We start from the raw sequence: 22,725 nt of genomic DNA, 5'->3' as shown, positions 1-22,725 counted from the left end.
ATCTCAACCATAAGATAGATCTAAATGCAATAAGGTCAACTTATTACCTTAAGGGATCTGAAAAGTCACACCAACTCTGTATCCAAGGCTTCCTCTTGCACCACTATGAACCTTCTTCTCTTCCAAGCTTCAAATCACTTCACCAAGGCTAGATCTTGCTCAAAATGGATATGGTGGCTAGGGTTTGGTATTCTGGGTGAGAGAGACTGTAAAGGAACCCTAGGGAAGAGAATGAGACGTTTAAATAGGGAACCAAGTCCCGAACTTAGGGTTTCCCAATCCAGACCGGACTCGCCGATTCCACTTTCCGACTCGTCGAGTCAGTCACTTACTCTTCGACCCGGATCCCGCTCGGACTCGTCGAGTTCCACACTGGATTCGACGAGTTGACCCTTTTGACCTAGGGTTTTCCTTTCCTTTCTTGGTCTTTCTGATTATGGGTGTTACATGATTACTCTATGTTTCTTACTCTTATCAAATTGGTATCAGAGTAATCGTTCATGAGCAATGTTGAAACCTGATACAAGATCAAAGACCGTTGCCCGTAATCTCAACAAGGGCCCAATGTTCGAGGAGGGTGGGTATTCATCATGGGACCGAGTTGAGAATATGGAAGAGGAGTTGGAAGGAATCAAGGCCATGGCTAAACGGAAAGCGGTTTTGGCCATAAGAAAGACTTCTTCTGGTGTTGGTATTGCCAATATTAGCCGACGCGTTCAACAGAGGTGGGGTCTCGCCCGTCTGCTGGATTCGATCTCCTCCAATCTGGAGGGGGTTGTGGTGATCCCCGATGATGACATGCAGTAGTCCAATGGGAATGAAGGGGCGTTTAAGCAGCCCGTTGTTCAAGTGAAAAGTTGTTCAAAGCCTACCACAACCTTTCTTATTTGGGCGGTTTTGCAAGGGTTTTGCACCATCAAACTCCTCCACGAGAGGTTTCTTAGGGTCCCATGGGCCCTGGCGCAGGTCTTTTTGTGCCAAAGTCAAATCTTTGAAATGACTCCAAGCTATCTGTTCGAGCTAACGCGGTGGAGTTTTCCCGCCACGCTTTTCCTTCAGATGTTGTTGCCGATATGGATGTCATGGCGAACATTACCCTTTCTCATAACATGCCTTATGTTGCTACCCATATCATGTTTTATCTGGTGGCTAGTTCTTGGTGCATTCAACGACTTGATGAGCTGGACAATGATGATTTTGCTGGATTTGAATCAAAATACTAACTACAAATCGTAGAGCTTGAGAAGAAAATTTGCGGCTTCAAGCAGAGGCATGATCTATTGGCTTGGGCAAAGGCATCTGTGGAAGAGGTTCAAGCGTCGTTAGAAGCTAAAGTGGATTCTTTGGTGCAGGCCAAGGAAGGATTGATGATCCAAAATAGGAACCTTGAATGAGACGTTATTGATCGCGACATGCTAGTTCAAGAGGCTCGGGCTGAGGTAGATCCCCTGCGCTAGGATTGTGATTGGCTTCTGCAAGTGGGGGTTGTGTGCATCATGGACAAGTTGACTAAGCATCCAGAGTTCACTGGTGGGGTTAGCCGAATTCACCATGTTGCTTTCGTTGTCGGGGAAGAGTTTGGCCATACTGGGATAAAGTTGGAAATAGATTCTGGAACCTATGATCCTGAAGCCAACAATTCTCAGTTCAGACATACCACACATACCACGAAATTGGATGATGCACTGCTTAGCATTGCCACACTTGATTAACTCACTAAACATAGGTAATCATGTAGATCGACAACCTAACACATACTCAATATAAAAGTAATCCAATATACCAGGATACACAATCAAGTGGGCCGGACTTGGTGCCTTTGAACCACAAGTACAGTGAGGAAAACTCACCTCACAATCTGAGAAGATAGCTAAACAGATCAAAGCTCCAACTACTGACTCTATGGGTTACCTATACAACAAACAATAACCTAGTCTCAAACTACAACTCGAAATACTTAATACCCCTAGGTCAAATTTGGTCAAAATCCTGGTCAAGGTCAAAGTTAAAAAGTCAAAGGTTCTTTCCAGGCTACATACGCCCAATGTACTCCCCTCTACGCCCAGCATAGAGGGTGACTCACAAGATTACGGGCTCGAAACTTGGTACGTGCAGCATACCTTTAGGTATGCCGAATGTACCAGAACTGAACCCCAACTTTTCCATTAAGCTCTTATTTAATTAAGCCAAGGCACCAAACTTCAGATCCCAGTAAAAAGGGACGTCTTAGTGGATAAAGTCTCTGACTTTATCCATTTACATGCATTCGGGAGGGTAAAAACTCAAACCCTTGTTCCAAAAGTCATCCAAACCTCCCAAACTCGTGCATGGCTTAATGAGAGTGTCCAAGCTTTTATTTTTATGAATCTAGAAGCTCAAAACTACAGGAAACCACATTTCAAGAACATAGAGTAGCTCCTACTCCATTGGACTAAACTATGGGACCAAAATGCATACAACTTATAGACTAACAAGATCTAAGAAAATAAAACATCAAGGTCCAAGCTTTATATCTACAAATGAAGCTTGAGGGCAAGATACTTCTGGAACCAAGATGCCTTGAGATTCCAAGTTGATTCCAGTCCTTTCTTCTTCCTTCAAGATCACCAAAAGCACACTTTCAAGCTCAAAATGAACACACAAAGGATTAGGGTTTGCTAGGGATGATTTGGGAGATGGAGGTTGATAATGATGCTTAAATAGGGACCAAAACCTAAAAATTAGGGTTTGACCCTCAGCCACTTATGCCCAACATAAGTTGAAGTACGCCCAACGTACTAGGCATAAACATATTTTCCACTTAAACAGCCAAGGGACCAATTTTGCAACTAAAATTCATACTAAGGGTATAAATGGAAAATACCCGGATCAAGTTGTTACATGCTAATTTTTGTTATGTGTTATTGAGCTACTGATAGCTCCATGGCGTGATATTAGCTCATTAGGACTGCTGATAGTCCCTAGGGTTACTGATAACCCACATGGCGTGTTGTTAGCTCACATATGTACTGTTAGCCCATTGGGACTCTGATAGTCCCTATGGTTGCTGATAACCCATAACTAGGGATGGCAACGGGGCGGGTTTGGGATGGGTTTTGGTAATCCCGTCCCCGTCCCCGAATATGAAAATCGATCCCATCACCGGCTTGATTCCCAACGGGTATCCGTTTACCAAACACTATCGGGTCTGCGGGTATCCCAACGGGGTAACGGGGATCCCCGTTTAACATTCAAATTAAAAATAATTTTGATGAAATGAGAATACAAACCATTAGACTTAGTGATGCAAACATAAATTCATATCCAAAATAATTTTGATAATTTACAAAACTACTAAGAGAATACATATTTGTTCTGATACATAAGTGGTTACTAGTGGCAATAAAAACAATAAAGACACTAGCATTTATAAACCATAATATCACTATTACTATAAGTAATATGAATAAAAAAATATCAAAACACTAGCATTACAAATAAACACAAAGCTATCTCAAGAAATTATCTTTATATCGTTAACAACAAAGAAGATAACTCAAAGAAATTAATATATATATATATATATATATATATATATATATATATATATATATATATATATATATATATATATATAATCATATTAACGGTTTCAGGTAACGAGTTTCGGTTTTGGTTTTGGTTTCGGGTAATCGGGACGGGTATTTTGTTTACCATCCCCGTAACCAAACCCGCGAAATTTTTCTAAAAGCATACCAAACCCGATCCCGATCCCAATTAACCGACCGCAAACCCGACCCTAATATGTCGGTTTTCGGTTTTCACCATCAGGTTCGGTTTCTTTTGCCATCCCTACCCATAACTATCTATTTATGTTGTGTTGTAAGTGATATTTTAAGGGACTCACTAAGCTTTGTGTTTATAATTGTGGATTCAAATGTATTTCAGATACTTCAGATGATTGAGGGAAGGCGAATGCTTGACTCCACACTCTCATCGACAGTTTTCATGATTCCGCATTTTGTGATACGTTGATTTCGGGATGATTGTATTTTTATACTTATGATTTTCTTGACTTGGCTTTCCTTGAAACCATTATATTATATAATTTAAAAATGCAAATTTTGGTTGTGATTTTCTGGATGTTACGTACCGCTACACGTACGGCTGGCAAAATCCTAGCTTTGATAAATTGGTACATGTAATTCCCATATTTACCTATGTTTTGATCCATTTGATTCTATAATAAATAATGTACCATTTGACGAATTTTCCGAAGTCGGTTGAGAAGTCGTTGGTCGATTTGTAGCCAAAAGTCTCTAAATGTCATGCTCCCCCGACATCTAAAGGTCGTTGACTGAAGTAACATTATTGTAAATGGTCCATAGTTTCTCCTAGTTTACCAACATTTGCTTTGACATTCAACTACCCATTAAATAGTACGTATGTATGCCACATTAACAAATAAAATAATATGTTAAAAATAAATAACAACAACGAAAACCTTCAAATTTTATATTGAAATACATGCGAAAACAACATTTTTGCATGAACGTATGAGATTTTTGTTGATAACATATGTTGAAATGTCCAATTTATTTGCAGAAATGTTGTTTTCGTACGTATAATACATCCAAAACTAATATAAACTACAAAATGCATATAAAACACGGATAAATAATGTTTTCACACGTGAAATCTCAAAATACATTTCTGAAAACAAGATTTCCGTCTACCTACGAAAATCTTGTTTTGGAAGGTATAATGGAACAAAAAACGTGAAGAAAAAACAACATAAAACGTATAAACGACGAAAAAACATATTTTATATGGTAGATTGTTATCGTATTGTTTCATTGCCTTTATAATGAAACCTCTAGCGTAAAAAAATATAATAATTAAGAAAATGAAAGTATAAGAGAAATTAAATATCCTTATTTTTTTTTTCATATATATTTAAGATTATGATATTTATTATATTTAATAAAATTAATAAAATTTTATTATATTTGTTATTGGATGAATAAGAAAAAAAAACATAAATATATTTAATTTCTCTCTCTCTCTCTTTTTTTTTTTTTTTTTTTTTTTTTTTTTTTTTTTTTTTTTTTTTTTTTTTAAACGTTATACAAGGACATAGATAGACCCATTTCACAACCCACTATATTTCTTGATGGTATTGATGATTTCACGGCCAATATAAAAACATTGGGATAATGATTTGAAAGGGTAACGAACTTTCGATTTTTTTCACATTTAGTCACTAAATTTTTTTTTCGTTATCTATTTGCCATTGAACTATTAAAACTGTTCACATTTTCCCCTTATGACCGGCTTTTACCGGTCATAAGGGTAAAATGTGAACAGTTTCAATAGTTTAGTGGCAAATAGATAACTAAAAAAAGTTTAGTGACTAAATATGAACAAAATCGAAAGTTCGTTTCCCTCTAAAAAGTTTAATGACTAAATGCGAACAAACTTCCTCTTGTATTATGTTTTAGTAAATTATTTATTTTTGTTAAATTGTAGCAACATTTATTGATGAAGAAATCTATGAAATTAAAAAAAAAAAACAAAAACAAAAACAAAACCCTGAAAATATATTTAAAAAAAAAAACACAAAAAACCGAACCCGAAATAAAAAGCCAATGGTTTGACATTTTCCAAAATAAAAAATCAAATTTTCCAATCTGATTTTGGTTTTACAAAAAAATGAACCATTCTCACTGATGTGAATTATGACCATTGGTTCGACATGCGAAATTTGTGACATCCCATGAATACGTAGTTACAACATCGTCTGAACTCGTAATTCATAGTAACGGGTTAGAGTATCATTGCATGAATATGTAGTTACAACATCGCCTGAACTCGTAATTCATCACCTACATATTATGAGCCTGCTGGTGTTTCCACTGGGTTGTCTAGAATAATCCGTAGTCGCCATCTATACTCTGGTAGATGACTACATCGCCACGTTGTCGGTTAAGGTTATGGTATCTCCTTTCATCCTACATCACCTATTCATCATCATCTATTTACCTAATTATCATCACCTATCTCTCATCATTTTATTTCATCACAAACCAACTATTTCATCTACCCATCTTTCACCCGCAACATATTTGTAGATATAAAATAAATATACCGTTTAAATCTTTTAAAACATGTATAAAATCGTTCATCCAGCATAGATAACAAGTATTCAAATAATATGCACACATAGCACGTAATTTATATAAAATACTTCATATCTATATGTAAGATGAAAGTAAATATATATATACCATAAAAATCCAATAAATGCTTCCTAACTTCAAACCCCAAGGTTTACTCTACTAAAGCTTCATATTCTTGGCTCTTTGGACTTAGAAGGGTCCAAATTCCTAACTTCAAACCCCAAGGTTTACTCTACTAAAGCTTCAAATTCTCGGCTCTTTGGACCTAGAAGGATCCAGATCTATAACACAAACTTGCAAGAGGGGTTTGAGGCATTCAAAACCCCAAAGATGAAGTGATTCAAGCCCTAACCCCAAAATGGAATCTACACAATAGGGAAGGAAAGGGCTTCATTTTTGTACCTCAGAATGAAGCTCCTTGCTTGAATAACTCAGAACAATAACCTTCCTTGGTCCCTCTTGCTGGAACTCTTGTCCTTTCTTGCAAAATTACACCAAAAAGCTCAAGATAGCTCTTCCTCTCACTCTACACACTCAAGCTCGCTAGGGTTCTCACTTATGGGAAAGGTAGTCGCAATTGAAGGCCATAAGTGCCTTTAAATATGGCTCGGGCCCAAAGATTTAGGGTTTCTGCCAACAGTGCGGACTCGTCGAGTAGCCTCACCGACTCGTCGAGTCCAATCATTAATCCGAGTCATCAGTCGCGACCTTACTCGACGAGTTGAGGCGTCAACTCGTCGAATTTCTCTTCTTAACTCAAAAGAAAAATACTTAAATTATGATACCTGGAAATCTGGATGTTACGTTTTATTTTTTTTATTTCATAGATTTGTTCATCAACAAATGTTGCTACAGTTAAACAAAAATAAATAATTTGCTAAAACATAATACAATAGGAAGTTTGTTCATATTTAGCCATTGAACTTTTTAGAGGGAAACGAACTTTCGATTTTGTTCACACTTAGTCACTAAACTTTATTTCGTTATCTATTTGCCACTAAACTATTGAAACCGTTCACATTTTACCCTTATGACCGGTTACAACCGATCATAAGGGTAAAATGTGAACAATTTCAATAGTTCAATGGCAAATAGATAACGAAAAAAAATTTAGTGACTAAATGTGAACAAAATCGAAAGTTCGTTACCCTTTCAAGTTATTATCCCAAAAACATTGTGTTGATAATATTTGTGAAATAGTGACTATTTTTTATATTTCACTAACCTTTTACTTTTCTTTATCAAATAATAAATAGGATTGATCTGATATTTTCTTTTTTCAAATATCAATACGTCATTAGATATTATGAGACGGAAATGAGATAAGTTTGCACGATAAGAGAAATCTATTTAATCGGGTGAATTAACTTGAGCAATATTATACAAATTAATAGTATACTTTTTTCTTGATTAATATTTCATTATGAATATAACAATAGTTAGCAGGGTTTCTTTCAAGTCTTCTAAAGAATTAAATAAAAATAAATAAAATATACAAATCCAATGTTTACCCCAAATAATGAATCTTGATGCAATGCCGTAGTCATAATTTTCTTGAAATTTTTAAATGCACACTTGAAATTTACCCTTGCTTTTGGGCACAAAATCAATTTATCTTCAAATTTACATTTAGCACAACATTATTACAAATCTAATCCCTCCATTCTTGAGATCTACACTTCTTCCTCTTTCTTATCCTTATGATCTTTTTCATGTATACATACATTATATGAAATACTATATACCAATATCGAAAAATCCTTATTATTATTTTCGAATGTTGATCCTTCGTTAATATAAACTTGTAATTATCACTTGGAGAGCTGCTTTCCAGTTGATTCTTCAACGATGTAAACTTCGTAGTCATAGTCCATAGAGCCGACCTCAATATTGCTTCTTAAGTCTCCCCTCAATGTCGAAACATTAACGGATTGGATTTGAATGGAAAACTATAAATTAAGGGTAATTTTGAAAAAAAGAAGAACTTTGGAAGGGAAAATGAAAGTTTAATAATATGATCAATTGGCACTTGTAATTCCCATTTTTACCCTTGGTGTGATCCCGTAATAACCAACGTACCATTTGACGAATTTTCTCAAGCCAGTCGACAAGTCGGTGGTCGGCTTGTAACCGAAGTCTCTGAACGCCAGGCTCACGTTAGCATGAGTATACGGAACGTCACCGTTTCGAGGCATCTTGATCACGTGCTTCTTAGCCTTCACGTTCAATAAACTCTCTAATATCGACACCAGTTTTCCCACCGACACTGGCGACGTATTCCCCAGGTTATATATCCTTAACTGCGCCGGCCCTCTCTTCTTCCCACCTTTTCCGGTACTCTTCTCCGCCGTGTCCAACGCTCCCAAGCACCCTTTCACGATGTCATCAATATACGTGAAGTCACGCGCCACCTCCTTCTCGTCGTGCGTCTGGTAAACGTTGATCGGTTTCCCTTGAAGGATGTCTTTCGTGAAGAAGAAATAAGCCATATCCGGCCGCCCCCACGGGCCGTAGACGGTGAAGAAACGGAGTCCGGTGATGGAAAGCCCGTAGATATGGTTGTAAGTATGTGCAATCTCCTCGCCGGCTTTTTTCGTGGCGGCGTAAAGACTCGCCGGTTGGTCAGTCCGGTGAGATTCCGAGAATGGGTTTTCGGTGTTGAGTCCGTACACCGAGCTCGACGACGCCCAAACGATCGACGGCTGTGGATCGGCGTTTTTCGCGATTTCGAGGAGATTCACGAATCCAGCAATGTTGGATTTAACGTATGACTGAGGATTTTGCATAGCGTAACGAACACCCGCCTGCGCCGCCAGATGAAGAATATGACTAAACGGCGCAATGTCGAAAAGCTTCGCTAACAACTCGCCGTCGTTCAAATCACCTTCGACGATAAAAATATCATGTTGCTTCAAAACCTCCTGTCTTGCTCGTTTCAACGACGGATCATAATAAGAATTAAAGTTATCAAGACCCACAACACCGTCTCCACGTTTCTTCAACGCCAGGGAGCAGTGAGTTCCGACGAATCCTCCGGCGCCGGTGACGAGCACAGAGAATCCATTTGGCCTACGTGAGGTGGATGAGCGGCGAACTTGCTTTTCCCAGGACGCACCGCTACCGTAGAAAGCCGAGGAGAGGAGGTGGGAGGTGGTGAGTACGCGGTGGTTGGAGGCGGCGGCGGTGGTGGAATCGGAGAGTGGAGGGTAGTTGAGGGTGAAGAAGAAGATGAGAACGAGAGCGACTAAAAGTGTGAGACGAAAGAGAAGCTTAGAGGAGGCAGCTAAGAGCTTGGAGGTGTTGACTTTGCGTATGTAGGTGTTGTATCGCTCGAGCTTGGTGGTTTTGCTGGTGTCCGGCGGGGACGCCATCAATGATGAAGCAATCAATGGAAGAAAGTAAGAGTCTTTTTGCAGCTTTTGGAAGAAGATGATGGATGATAAATTGAATGGATTGGAGGGTCGTTTGTTTCTGCTTGGCCTTGAGAGTGATCAAGGGTTCTCGTTGAAAGATTTAAAGAAAAGAAGGAAATACCCTTTTAAAAACTATACATTCAAAAGAAACAAATACAAACATTTTTATTATTATAAAATATCTCAAAGATAATTGTTTCTTTTGCGTCGACATCTTTTATTCTATTATTTAATTTTATTTTATTTAATTATAGATAATTATGCATTTTTTCTATTAAAGTATATGAGAAATCAAATTTGGTATTTTATTAAATGATATCAATGAATATTACTTGTGCGTGATGTTACACGTTATTGGGAACTATATATTATTTCCACCTAAAACAATGTATTATTATTAAAGTTAACTCCAATGGAACATCAAATTTTATAATAAATTTGGTATTGATTAATAAACATAATGTTATACCGTTTATTAATATTATATATGTTAATGTTTTAATAATACAAATTACTTTTTGAACTTTAAACTTAATCTTTACTTTATTATTAAATAATAGGAATAATTTATATTTAATATTGCTACATGTGATATTTTTGAAAAAATAAATAGATAACCAAAAAAACAAAGGAACCAAAATTTATAATCTTTTGTTCTTAATAAACAGACACTTATAATGATATATGGAAAATATTTTTTTTAAAATTTTTTTTAATTTTTTTTTAGTTTCATTTAAGATTCCCATGTAAATATAAATTATATTAATTTTTTGTTGAAGAAATTTAGAAAATAACATTGTAACACAATTAACTATATGATTTGTTCTGATTTAAGAGAAATTTACAAAAATAGCCATTTACACTAATGACATTACAAAAATAGCCAAAAAAAATCGAAATTACAAAAATAGCCTACGATTTCGCAGATGAGAAGGCCCCATCTGCGAAATGGGCTTCTCATCTGCGAAGGTACAAGTGCCTAAAGCACAGCTGTGCTTTAGGTGCTTGTACTTTCGCAGGTGGTTTATTTTTATTTTTATTTTTTTTTAATTTTTTTTGCTGTATATATAGGGGTAATTTCGCAGATGGAATAGGTCCATCTGCGAAATCCTCTGACTGTATCTGCGAAATCGTTGTTATTTTTGTATTTTTTTTTTTAGGTTGACTATGAAATGGTTTGTTTTGACTACGAAATCAGGTTGTTATATAAATAGTTTTGTAGAAAAAATATCATTTTTGTTGTTATTTGTTTAGGAACTCTCTCTACAATTTGCTCAAAAAATGATTGAATATATGGTTTGTCTTGTAACCGGTAGGAGATGACAAGTTAATGGAACTAATCTGGAATACATATGTCCACAGGGAGGTATTTCTGAACTTGCTTTGATATTTTCTGAGTATATTAGTTATAGTGATTTTGTATCTTTGGTAAGAAGCAAAATTGGTTTGTTAGACAAATATAGAATTAGTTTTCGTTTCCACCATCCTGAATTAAATTATTATATAGCTATAGTTGAAGACATGGATGTTAGAATGTTGATAAACATAATCAAATGTAGTGGAGGAAGGGCTGTGAAAGTGTTTGTGGTGGTTGATGAAGTTGAGGAGGTTAATGGGGGTGGTGAAATTGGAAACCAGGTTGTTGGTAATTTATGCAGTTATAAAGGGAGCAACGATCCGATAGGTACTTTCAATACTCCTAGTGTACCTCAGTTTCACAGTGTTGCTGAAAATGTTAATGTTAGTTATTCACCTATTCACTATGTGGAACCTGAGAATTACAAGTCTGTTGGTGATGATGATGTTGGTGCATATCTTAATCATGTGGGTGGTCGTTGTGATGATGTTGTCGAACAAGAAGTTAAACTTATGAATAGGCGTGTGGTAGATAAAACTAAAAAGAAAAAAAATTCAAGTCAAAAAAATGAAAAAAATCATGTTTACGGGCATTATGTTGATGTTGGTGATGTATGTTTAGATATAAGCGAGCTACAAAGCAATTCCGATAGAGATGAGTTGGGTGATGAAGTTAAAGTTAAGTTTCCCGATAACCTTTTTCACGGTATGCCCCCTGTACCAGCATGGCCAGTTGATATTAATGAAGATATCCCAACACAGATGGTGGACATGAATCTTCAAAAGATTCAATGTGAGAGTATATTTAAGAACAAAGAACTTTTAAAGCGGTGTATTGGTAAAAAATGTCTTCGAGAAGGTTTCCAGACGAGGACAAGTAGATCCACCAAATCAAGGTATGAAGCTGTGTGTGTTTCGAAAAATTGTTCTTGGTTACTAAGAGCAAAAGCAATTAAAAATTTTGATGGTCTTTTCCAAGTGAATAAATTTGTTGATGTACACACATGTTCTTCAACATTGTTGCAACCTAATCATCGACAAGCGAACAAATATGTTTTGGGTGAATATGTTGCTGATGTTTTGGCTGAAGACTATAGTAGAGTTTATCGGGGAAAAGAAATTGTTAATGATATGAATGCTCAATTGAATATCAATATCTCATACCATCAGGCATGGCGTGCGAAGCAATATGCATTGTTGTCGTTAAGGGGTTCGAAAGAGGATTCTTTTACCAAACTTCCGGCGTATTGTCACAACTTGGCCAAACATAATCCGGGTACTGTCACACATATTAAAACAAATGTTGATGATCGCTTTGAGTTTTTGTACGTCGCACTCGGTTGCTCAGTTAGTATTATCATATTATATTAATTTTTTAATTTTTATTTTGGTGTATTTGAATAGATATACAATGTATTGTAGGTACGCGCTTTTGTCAATTTTTGTAAACCGACCCTAGTAGTAGATGGAGCTCACCTAAAGGGCGAGTTCAAAGGTACCATGTTACTTGCAGTTACTAAGGATGGACAAAACCAAATATTACCGGTTGCATATGGTATATGCAAAAATGAGTGTACCGATTCTTGGACATGGTTTTTTCAAAAACTACGTGATTGCATAGGAAATATGCAGGAGCTTACAATTATATCTGATAGGTCTCCATCTATAGCAACATCCGTTGCCAACATTTTTCCTCACGCTCATCATGGAATATGCGGTGTCCATTTGTATTTCAACATAGTCTCTAGATTCGGCAAGAGTAAGACGGTTAAAGGAATTTTTTGGGAGGCGTGTAGGGCGTACACAGTTGATGCTTTTGATGCCGCCATGGATGTTATGAAAAAGACAAAAGAACCAGTATGGGAGTATTTGAAAAGTATAAATCCAGAAACTTGGTCCAGAGCACATTTTAAAGGGAACCGATACAATCTTATGTCGTCCAACAGTGCGGAGTCTATAAATGCATTATCTAGACACGCACGTAAGGTGCCAATACTTATGTTGATCGATTTTTTTCGTGCTACAATGCAACAATGGTGGTTTCAAAGACGTAACTTTGCAGGTATTAAGTAAATTTTTAATATTAATGTTTTATTAATTTTGATGTTATTGATCTTAACTTCTTCATTTTGGCTCTTTTTTTAGCGGAAGCAACAACAATTCTTACCCCTTGGGCGGATGAAATTGTAAAAGAGAACAAGAAAAGTTTTAGCAAATGGGATGTTCGCATGATCTCAAATACGATATGCGAGGTAAAAAAGGGGGCACAAAATGTGATTGTTGATTTCAAACATATGACATGTACATGTAGGCATTGGCAACTTGATGGGATACCTTGTGGTCATGTCATAAGATGTTTAACAGTGAACAATTACGAAGACTGCTCGAGGTATGCATTAAATGCTTACTTTACCGAAACACTGAGGAAAACATATGAGGAATCAATAAACCCTCTGCCAAAGCCATCCGAATGGGAGATCCCCGATGATTTGATGATTGTTAAGCCACCAATAATGGATAAACGTTAGCCAGGCAGGCCAAGAAACACAGACCGCATTCCATCCCAAGGCGAGGGTCCAATTATAAAAGAGTGTTCTACATGTGGTCAAATTGGACACACGAGAAATAATTGTACTGGAAGGGTGTCCGGTAGCGGAGCACGTCACATAATTTCTACTGCAGAAATGGCATTTAATATTGGTGGTTCAGCGAGTTGCTCACAAACCTATAACGCTGATTTTGATATAAAACATCCTTGAAATGAAGAGTAATGACGAGTTGTTAACTTATTATGTATTGTAATATTTTTATTAAATCTTACAAGACGTTGCTATGCTTTCATATTTTTGTTTAGTTTGTTGATTATATCAATTAGTGAAGACTTTATATTAAAAAATATAGTTTGCGGATTTTTTTTAACAGTTACAACATGTTATTTAAAAAAACAACAAACGATCCTTTTGCAACCTAATTTGTAAGTAATTTTTAAACTCAGGGAACTGCAACGGGTACTTATCTTTCTCCATTGTTATATAGTCATCCCTAATTCTCATTTTGTCTTTGAAACGATCCTTTTTTACCATAATGTGTATCAACTGTTCATCCTTCTCAGCAAGCCGTTTTTCAGTGGTGTAAAAAAAGGGTCTACTGAATCACAATAATAACAATCTACTTCGTTGCATGAGCAAATTTCGATTTTGTGTGAGGAAGTCATAATAAAGTCGATATTGTATTAAACTAGACAGTAATGACAAGTCCAACTTTGAAAGGACTAGACAGTAATGACAAGTCACTGTAGTAACCTGCACATAACAGTGGGACCCTTAAGGGACAAGAGATAAATTACAGTTTGACATGACAAAACACTGCATAAAGCTGAAAATCATAGTCCAAATATAACCATTTCGTAGTCATAGTATTAATTCATAGTCTATTTACTTATATAAATAGATGTTTAAGATCTAAAAACCAAACACCCGAATCACCTAAACGAAACGAATTCCCATTATTAGAAATGTCGTCGAATGCAGCAAGTTCTTCGAATGAAGTACCTGGTTCCAATTCTGAAAGGCCATGGACGACAAACGAGGTGTTAGTTCTAACACGATGCTGGCTAAGTGTTAAGGATGGTGTATCGTTACTTGCTCCCCCGCATTGCCTAATTGGTGATGAATGGAGTCGCATCACATCTTTGTTTAACCATGAGATGGGAGAAGGGCAAAAAAGAGAAAAATCAGATGTTGTTACTAAGTGGACGGATGTAAAGGAAGAAGTGACATGGTTCAATCGAGCATGTGGTTATGCGAAACGTAACAATGTTCGTTATCGTGACGAAGAAGAGTTCTTGGAAGTTGTTACAGAGTTTTACATCTGTCAGCATGACGGCAGAGACTTCGAATATGAGGAAGTTTGGAAGGTTGTTAGAGATAAACAATATTTCAAGTAGACGGCTCTATTTTGTGTTAAGAATAACCCATGGACTTGTGTTTTACGTTAATGCTTTGTTCGTATTATGTCGTTGTTTTTCATGTAATTGTTGTGATGTTTTTAATGGTTCATGGAATCCTTGTTACTAATGTATTCTAATATATTGTGATAACTAATGCAATGACCATTTATTAACTCAAGTTAATCGTACGAGTTGCTCACATAATAAACTAAAATACATTTTAAACAAACGAAATACATACGAAATACATAAAAAATACATGAAAATAACCTAGTACATGAAAACAACCTAGTACTCAAATAATAAACTAAAATAGATTTTAAACAAACGGGATATATTTCAAAATATTCCAAGGGGCTTCAAACTGGAATTCCAACCCGTTACTTAATGACTTGTATTCCTCCTTAGCAGCTTCCAAGATAACCTCCTCAGTAGCATTTAAACGGGTGTCGTCAATTTTGGTATAAAGATCGTTGAATAATAGAACTTCGGTTTTTCATTTCATACCATCTTTCTAAGATGTCTAGTTCGTCACAATCGTTTCTTGTAGCCCTTTGGTTTTCAGCATTGAAAATATTGGTTAAACGGGTCCAAAACATTGGATCGTTAAACTTGCTTGTCTCGTACACATGAATATAAGCATGTGTAAGAACCAAGAACTCTTCATTGCTCCATGATATAGAACTCATTTTGATTGAAACTAAGAGAGTGGAATATAAAAAACAATATTTGAACAGCTGTATTGGTTTATTTAATAAAGTATTTATGTAACATAAGGTCAATTTATAGTAGTTTCTACACAAAATCGCAGTCCAATCTTCTAATATGTCTGCATTTCATAGTCAAAATTAACTGACGAATGCAATGTACTATACTAATAACATAACAGAGCACTGTTCGAGTTGACAAGTCATCCCCGGTCGAATGACAACACAATATATTGCTGCTTGAATTGACAAGCCATTGCAGCAGGAAATGAAAGAGTCGTTATAAATAGATTTTAATATGCGTTCTAGTTGTTTCGTATTACTTCCCTCCCTGCAATTATGGACTCACCACATACATGGAGGAACGCAGAGGAGGTCGCTTTGGTTCAAGCTTGGATTATAACTGTAGAGGAGGATTTTCCACCGGGTCCCCCACAAGTTCGTGCTGGATCATTTTGGTTTCGTGTCTGTCATTTGTTTCACCATTTAATGGGGCGTAGTCAATATCGAAGAAGAAAAGATGTCAAAGCCAAGTTTCTGGATTTGAAAATGAAGGTGAAAGAATTTCAACGTATTTACAACGAGTTGGATAATGAACATGCAAATACGGATGAAGACATTCTACGATAGGTGGCTTTGGAACTATACCGTTTTGAATATGATGGTAGCGAGTTTACCCACTTAGATGCATGGAATGTTTTAAAGAATGTCCCTTATTTTTAATATGCATGTTGGTTATGGTAATGGATTTTCGTTATTTAAGTTGCTTGTTGTTGTATGCCTGTAGGCATCACTATTTAATAAAAGTCCATTTCTTTTAATGTGTGTTGTTTCCCCAATAGCCAATACATAATACGACATAAATTAAATAACTAATACATAATAAGTCATAAAATATGAATGAGGTACATAAATAACTAATACATAATACGACATAAAATGTAAACAGGTTTCACGGATAACTAATACATAACACGACACTAATACATAATACTACATAAAATATAAAGGTGCTACATGAATAACTACTGCATTGAGGGAGGTAATAGGACCACCGTTTCATTTGGTATTTCCCAATGCACATGTGATGGTATAGTATTCACCAACTCAGATCCATATGCAAGTCGATACACATAACTAGTGAACTTATAATCAACCAATCTGTTTATGGATTCAGATGTACGGGTTCTTAGACATGCTATAGCGTGGGCACATGGTATACCGCTTTTTTGTCATTTACCACAACTACATACCCTTCGTTCAAGTTGTACGTTGGTGGTGGCAAAATTGTCATCGACTTGATATGTATCCCCATACAAACGTCTTGCATTCCAATTGTAAGACTTGTTGACACATTTTTGAACTTTACTCTCAACGTAAGGGGTCAACCCACCAGAAAACCTCCCTGTAAAATTTGATATTTTAATAAAAATAATAACACTTTAAAAAAAGTAAATAAAACAATCTCCCTTACCCGCCACGTCGGCCCGTTCAGCATACTTTGATTGTATCGACGTGGTGATTAACTCAATTATCGTTGTTATAGGAAACTCACGTCTGGATATAATTTGCAAAATTTCAGGGACGTCAATCGATTTAACATTGTAGCGTATTTTTGGGAAAAATGCTCGTGTCCATTTTGAAATCGGAATATCATCAAGCCAGTAAATTGGACTCCTAAGCAAGGAAAACAAAGGTGATTTCCTACATGCAGTTTGCAACCTTTCCAAACACAAGTAAAAATCATCAACGCTATATGCATTGCATGACTTCCAAAACAACAATTCAACTTCCGTACTGTTATGTCCCACACAGTCACGTATCTTTCGAGCTATATCTTTAGGACAATATCCATGATAGGAATCCGGGTAGGCACTATAAACACCAAATTCTATTTTATCACACAGGTTGCTTATGAAACCAACCTCTATGTCGTCACCTAAACAATCTTTTAACCTCATCATGAACCATCTCCATGATTCTTCACACTCTAAGGCTCCCAAACCAATTGCTAAGAGTAGTGGTTCATGATTTCCATCTAAAGCCACTGCGAAGTACATTGTTGTCAGATAGCTCCCAATAAGGGGTAAATAACCCACATATATCAGCGGTATCATGCACCTAAGGAAGGTATGAATCTACATAAAAACAAACACATATTAGTGATGAGTAAAAACTAATTGAGATACATTACCATGAAATATTATATAACTCAATAAAATTAGTATGTTATACCACGCAACCTAAAGCCACAAAACAGAATTGAAAGCCGTTGGTATCGGTTTTCTTGATGGCTGTGAAGGTATTAGGATTTGTTCGTTGAAGGTTATGCAAGAAAATTGGTAGTTGAGAAAAGCTTCTTCCGATGTTAGTACTCATTTTCAAGACCGATGAAAGTGCTCTACAATCATCACACAAATGCAATATCAATAAAATGAGATTATAAATAGAAAATATTGTATCTCTAATGTTCACAATTCATAGTTTAACCTTTTAAATTCGTAGTCAAACCAGTTCATTTCATAGTCAAATTTCACTGACCGACATGACAATACTACAGAACGTACTTGTCTGGATTTCGTAGTTCAACTTTTTGAATTCATACTCAAACCAGTTCATTTCATAGTAAAATTTCACTGACCGACAAGACAATACTACAGAATGTACTTGTCTGGATTTCGTAGTTCAACTTTTTGAATTCATAGTCAAACCAGTTTATTTCATAGTCAAATTTCACTGACCGACAAGACAATACTACAGAATGTACTTGTTTGGATTTCGTAGTTCAACTTTTTGAATTCATAATCAAACCAGTTCATTTCATAGTTAAAAAGATTTGTCTGTAACATGATTTCTTCTATAAAAGGGTGTCACTCAGTATGAAAACTGTATCAGTCAAAACAACTCCTATTTATAAGAAAAACAAGGCTAATGGCATACTGCAATTGCGGAGGAGAACGTATCGTTAGGATTTCGGGAACATCTAAAAACCCAGGAAGATTGTTTTACGCTTGCCCATATTTGGTATCATGTTGTTAACGTCATTCAAATTTAAACCCTCGTGTTTACATCACAAAAATTTATTTTCTTACTGTGAATATTAAATTTAACAGGGACCAAAATGCGGGTTTATCAGTTGGGTTGATGAAGAGAAGGACCAATCTTCTATGGTAATAGCTAAAGTAGCTAACTCTAATAAGCTCTTTCAATCAGAAAATAAGAAGTTAAAGATAACGTTGGTTTGTAGTTGGGTGTTGTTCTTGGCAGTTCTTGTTTACAAGTTGTAAGCTTTTCAATATTGTTTTTATGGTTTTGAAGTTGTTAGGTCAATAAATTGTTGTATATGTAACGTTAAAACAAATGTTGTAGTCGTTCTTATGTTGTATGTAATGTTAAGTAATTAGTAGGTCATTAATTTGTTGTAATCGTCGTAACGTTATATTTTTTGCTGTCCGTTGAGTAAACTGTAAAAATAAACTAATAATGAAATCCAACATTAATTTGTATATACATTTATATAATCCAACTACATAGGACCAAGACAAGACCCCCAAATAATTTTTGCCATCCGGAGATGGAACTCTAAAGCTGCGTTCTTTGGGTCAATAAGAACACGTATAGGTTGATCTGAAACCAATTGCTCCATAAACATACAAAGAAAAACACCGCAATCTCCCAAATGACTACTTTGTTGGGGAACGTTTTCTTCATAAATGAATTGCATATTCAATGGAATCCTTGGGATGTTCCTCCGGGCCCAATACTTAATCTTGTCCAAATAATTTGCCACCCGACGTTCAAATTTGGAAAAAATTCCTTCAGATTGGAATTTTTCATAAGCACCTCTACCAAGACTGTTATAAATATGCACTTCCATTGACGACAATCGTAGTTCCCCAAATAGCCAATGATTAGGGGATGAATGAATCGGCAATAAGACCTGTATAAGGATCAGAAAATAAAATTATGTTTATTTACATCACAATACAAAAACATCACAATACAAAAACATAACAAAAAAACGATATTATTTTCAATATAAACTATTAAGTTTACCGTATCAACATCCCACCAAGCAACCATGAAGTTGGGGTACGTAGCAATACCAGCCATAAACGCCCTCCAGTCCTGTCCTTCTTCCAAAGCATGAGAAAAAAAAATTTGGAGGCATTATTGTATGTCGGTCGCTCTCAAACCGTCTCTCCATCAAAAGTCGGTACCAAATGGTTATATGCTGCACACATGATACTTTTGTTATTGACTAAAAAACAATTAACTTTTAAAAGAATTAATTAACAATTAATTTACCGCTGACTCCAACCATCCGTCGTGTGTATGCCCAAACAATGAGCTCCAAAAATCTCTATCTAACACGAAATTAAACAAACGATGCTGGACATCATATGAATGCAATACATAATTTTGGATGACATCCTCACCGCCTGCTACGTAAGGTTGCAAGCGCAACATGGAGAAGTCATGAGCAACACCAAAAACTGGAGGAGGAACGTGGCTTGTTGATTTCATATCAACCTTCTTTTTTGTTCTTCTTTTTTGCTTCGGTGTCGTGTGCAACTAAAAACAATGTTGAAATGTTTAAATCTATATCTTTCATATAATTCACATAAACATAAAATCATCGGTTTATAAATAAAACAAATACCTCGGTGTAAGGAGGGCACAAATATTGTGATGGTTTTCGACTCCTCGGTTTATCGGGTGTAACTTCTTTGTCATCATCATCATCATGAAAATAATCTACATTTCCCGTTATTATTAGTTCGTCTTCGTCCAGCACATCATCATCAAATTTGTTCCCCGCATTGTCATTCCTCTCCTCCCACTCCTACATTAAAAATAATACTTTATACTTAATAACGAAATACACATAATTTAATAAGTAATAATATCTAAATAAACAAAATATTTATATTAATGTAACTATAATAACTTCTTTAACTCCACTATAATCATTTACATCAAACACATCATCATCAAATTTGTTTCCCGCATACTCATTCCTCTCCTCCAACACCTACATTAAAAATATAACTTTTTACTCAATAAAAAAAAACAGTTTATTAAAAAGTAATTATTAAAATCGTAAAGGTAACATCTATAACAACCTTGTCGTCTTGAGTATCACCAAAAACATTTTCAGTTGTATTGTTTTTATTCATCACTTCATCTTGTACAACCTATATTTTCAAATATAAAATATGAACACAGGTATTCATATATGTTAATAAAATTTAATAAATAGTGTAGCATGTAACTAACCTGTTCATCATAAAAAATGTCGCTCCAAAATTGGTCATTATTCACTTCTTTAACAAAAACCTCTGAAGGTTGTCGGTTCATAAACACATGCTGCTCCAGTGCATGTAGCCGTTTCAACATCTCGTCTAGCTTGTGTTTCCCACTGCCCCGACCTCTACCATGAGAGCGACCACTGGACGACATACTAGACGAAGATTCGTCTTGTCTCCTAAAATGGTCCCGTACTGGGGATGGAACTACTTTCCCTTCACCATATACATACTCTTGAAATGACATATAATAAAAAGATGTCATCTCACCATCACCCGGTAACATGTTTTGTCTTGGTGGTAGCCCCGCCTAAAAAATTAAACATATTAAAAATGCATATAAAAGTATAATAATCAACTTTATTAATAAAAAACGAATTATTTTTAAACCTGCATCTTTGACCAAATCTTGTTCACGTCAACCCATTTCAATTTTTTTGTTCCGCTCCATCGTTTCATCCTAGGCAAGTCTTTATTTTTTTCTCGATGCAAATCCACATGCACGAACAGCCGGAATCATCTCATATATCCATATCTACAATTTTTTACAATTACAGTAATAAAAGTTCAAATTAAAATAAAAAACATAACAATAAAACAATTTAAATATAAGAAAATTTTTATACCCTTATTGGAGCCGTAAATCCTAAGACGGAGTACTTTAAAGTTTTACCACCCTCAGAAACTGATAAATTATTATGTATTTTATTCCATGTATCCTCAAGGTCAACATAGGTAAAATCCCAGAGATAGCTACCCCAAGCGAAGCTAACAAAACAAAAAAACAAAATTGATTATTATATAAATTATAACTTTAATAAAATAGAATTTTTAACGTAAACAAAATATACCTATTCCAGAGATCCAAATTCTCAACCAAATAAAACCAATCTTGTGGCACCCGATCGTTAACTTCTTTACCCAAAAAACCTTCACACAAAATGTATATCAAACATACTCTAACTGCATCAACGTCGTCAAGTGCTAGGAATGTTCGATTTAAAATTAAACTTTTCAGGTCGCCGATTTTCACCGAACTATTAGTATGATCCGGAAATAGCCGTTCACGCAGTAAACATCTTTTTTTACTGCTTATTAATTTTTCTGACCCTTTTCTCCCAATGTTTTTTGGATACTCCCCAAAATTGAAGCCGGTAATCAAACAAAACTCTTCCGGCCCATAAACCATTTTCGTATTGCTTACTCGAAAATATAAACGTTTTATTCCATCTGGATATAAAACAGGGTCCGGCCGGATCTGATGAATGAACATTTTATGAAACAATAATGCGTCCCCTTGTAAACGAGGGACATCAATAAAATAACCAAAGACGGTATCTCTGAAAATAGCACGTCGGGCATCATCTAAAACTTCAAATACTTCTCATATGTTACCGCCACAGCCTTTTAAGTTCGCAAAGGCTTTCGTATTCATTAAACTAAAATCATGCTGCAGAAAAAACACAAAAACAAATTAGATAACTAAAAAATATTTTTTTTTTAAATATATGATTACGAACTGCAAATACAATTTCTTAATTACTAATATATATATATATTTCCGATAAAAAACAATAACATACACATATATAAACAATTTTCCAAGTTATACAACTAATATATTAACGATAGAAAACAATATCATACATAATTATATAAACATTTTATTAAACATATTTTCAACTTAAACGACAAATATATCAACGACAAATATTCAACTTAAACAAATTTTCAACTTAAACAACAAATATATAAACAATTTTTATCTTTCTAATTAAAACTAACATTTTATAACCATATAAACAAAAAAAAAATTTAAAAATAAAACGACAA

At 35.3% G+C, this 22,725-nt stretch overlaps 2 protein-coding genes, 1 long non-coding RNA gene and 1 pseudogene across 3 annotated transcripts; 1 reads left to right on the top strand and 3 right to left on the bottom strand.

Moving 5' to 3' along the window:
* Window positions 1-7,733: 7,733 nt before the first annotated feature.
* On the bottom strand, window positions 7,734-9,693 carry LOC145000223 (UDP-glucuronate 4-epimerase 6 pseudogene; annotated as a pseudogene).
* A 2,659-nt stretch (window positions 9,694-12,352) lies between these two features.
* Window positions 12,353-13,564, top strand: LOC145001718 (uncharacterized). Its single transcript, XM_078961065.1, has 2 exons — window positions 12,353-12,989; window positions 13,073-13,564. Exons 1-2 carry the CDS (start codon window positions 12,428-12,430, stop codon window positions 13,453-13,455), a joined length of 945 nt encoding a protein of 314 aa, XP_078817191.1. The 5' UTR covers window positions 12,353-12,427; the 3' UTR covers window positions 13,456-13,564.
* A 3,251-nt stretch (window positions 13,565-16,815) lies between these two features.
* On the bottom strand, window positions 16,816-17,643 carry LOC145002702 (uncharacterized). The gene is made up of 2 exons (XM_078961918.1): window positions 17,058-17,643; window positions 16,816-16,988 (listed from the first exon to the last, which is right to left on the bottom strand). The coding sequence occupies exons 1-2, from the start codon at window positions 17,641-17,643 to the stop codon at window positions 16,816-16,818; spliced, it is 759 nt and encodes a 252-aa protein (XP_078818044.1).
* Window positions 17,644-20,116: 2,473 nt separating this feature from the next.
* LOC145000170 (uncharacterized) lies at window positions 20,117-20,370 on the bottom strand. The gene is made up of 2 exons (XR_013661146.1): window positions 20,247-20,370; window positions 20,117-20,158 (listed from the first exon to the last, which is right to left on the bottom strand). It is a non-coding gene; the product is annotated as an uncharacterized LOC145000170 (long non-coding RNA).
* Window positions 20,371-22,725: the final 2,355 nt, after the last annotated feature.

This window comes from Lactuca saligna, chromosome 6 (assembly GCF_052625555.1).
Source record: "Lactuca saligna cultivar CGN05327 chromosome 6, ASM5262555v1, whole genome shotgun sequence".
NCBI lineage: Eukaryota > Viridiplantae > Streptophyta > Magnoliopsida > Asterales > Asteraceae > Lactuca > Lactuca saligna.
The sequence above is the reverse complement of the archived record's forward strand: the minus strand, read 5'-3'. Positions and strand labels throughout refer to the sequence as shown.

Bases quoted from the DNA above. Each gene is read 5' to 3' on its own strand.
- LOC145001718 (XM_078961065.1), top strand. From the start codon at position 12,428: ATGTTACTTGCAGTTACTAAGGATGGACAAAACCAAATATTACCGGTT. The intron at 12,990-13,072 runs GTATTAAGTAAA...CTCTTTTTTTAG, and splicing joins TCAAAGACGTAACTTTGCAG to CGGAAGCAACAACAATTCTT.
- LOC145002702 (XM_078961918.1), bottom strand. From the start codon at position 17,643: ATGTACTTCGCAGTGGCTTTAGATGGAAATCATGAACCACTACTCTTA. The intron at 16,989-17,057 runs GTAAGGGAGATT...CAAATTTTACAG, and splicing joins TGAACGGGCCGACGTGGCGG to GGAGGTTTTCTGGTGGGTTG.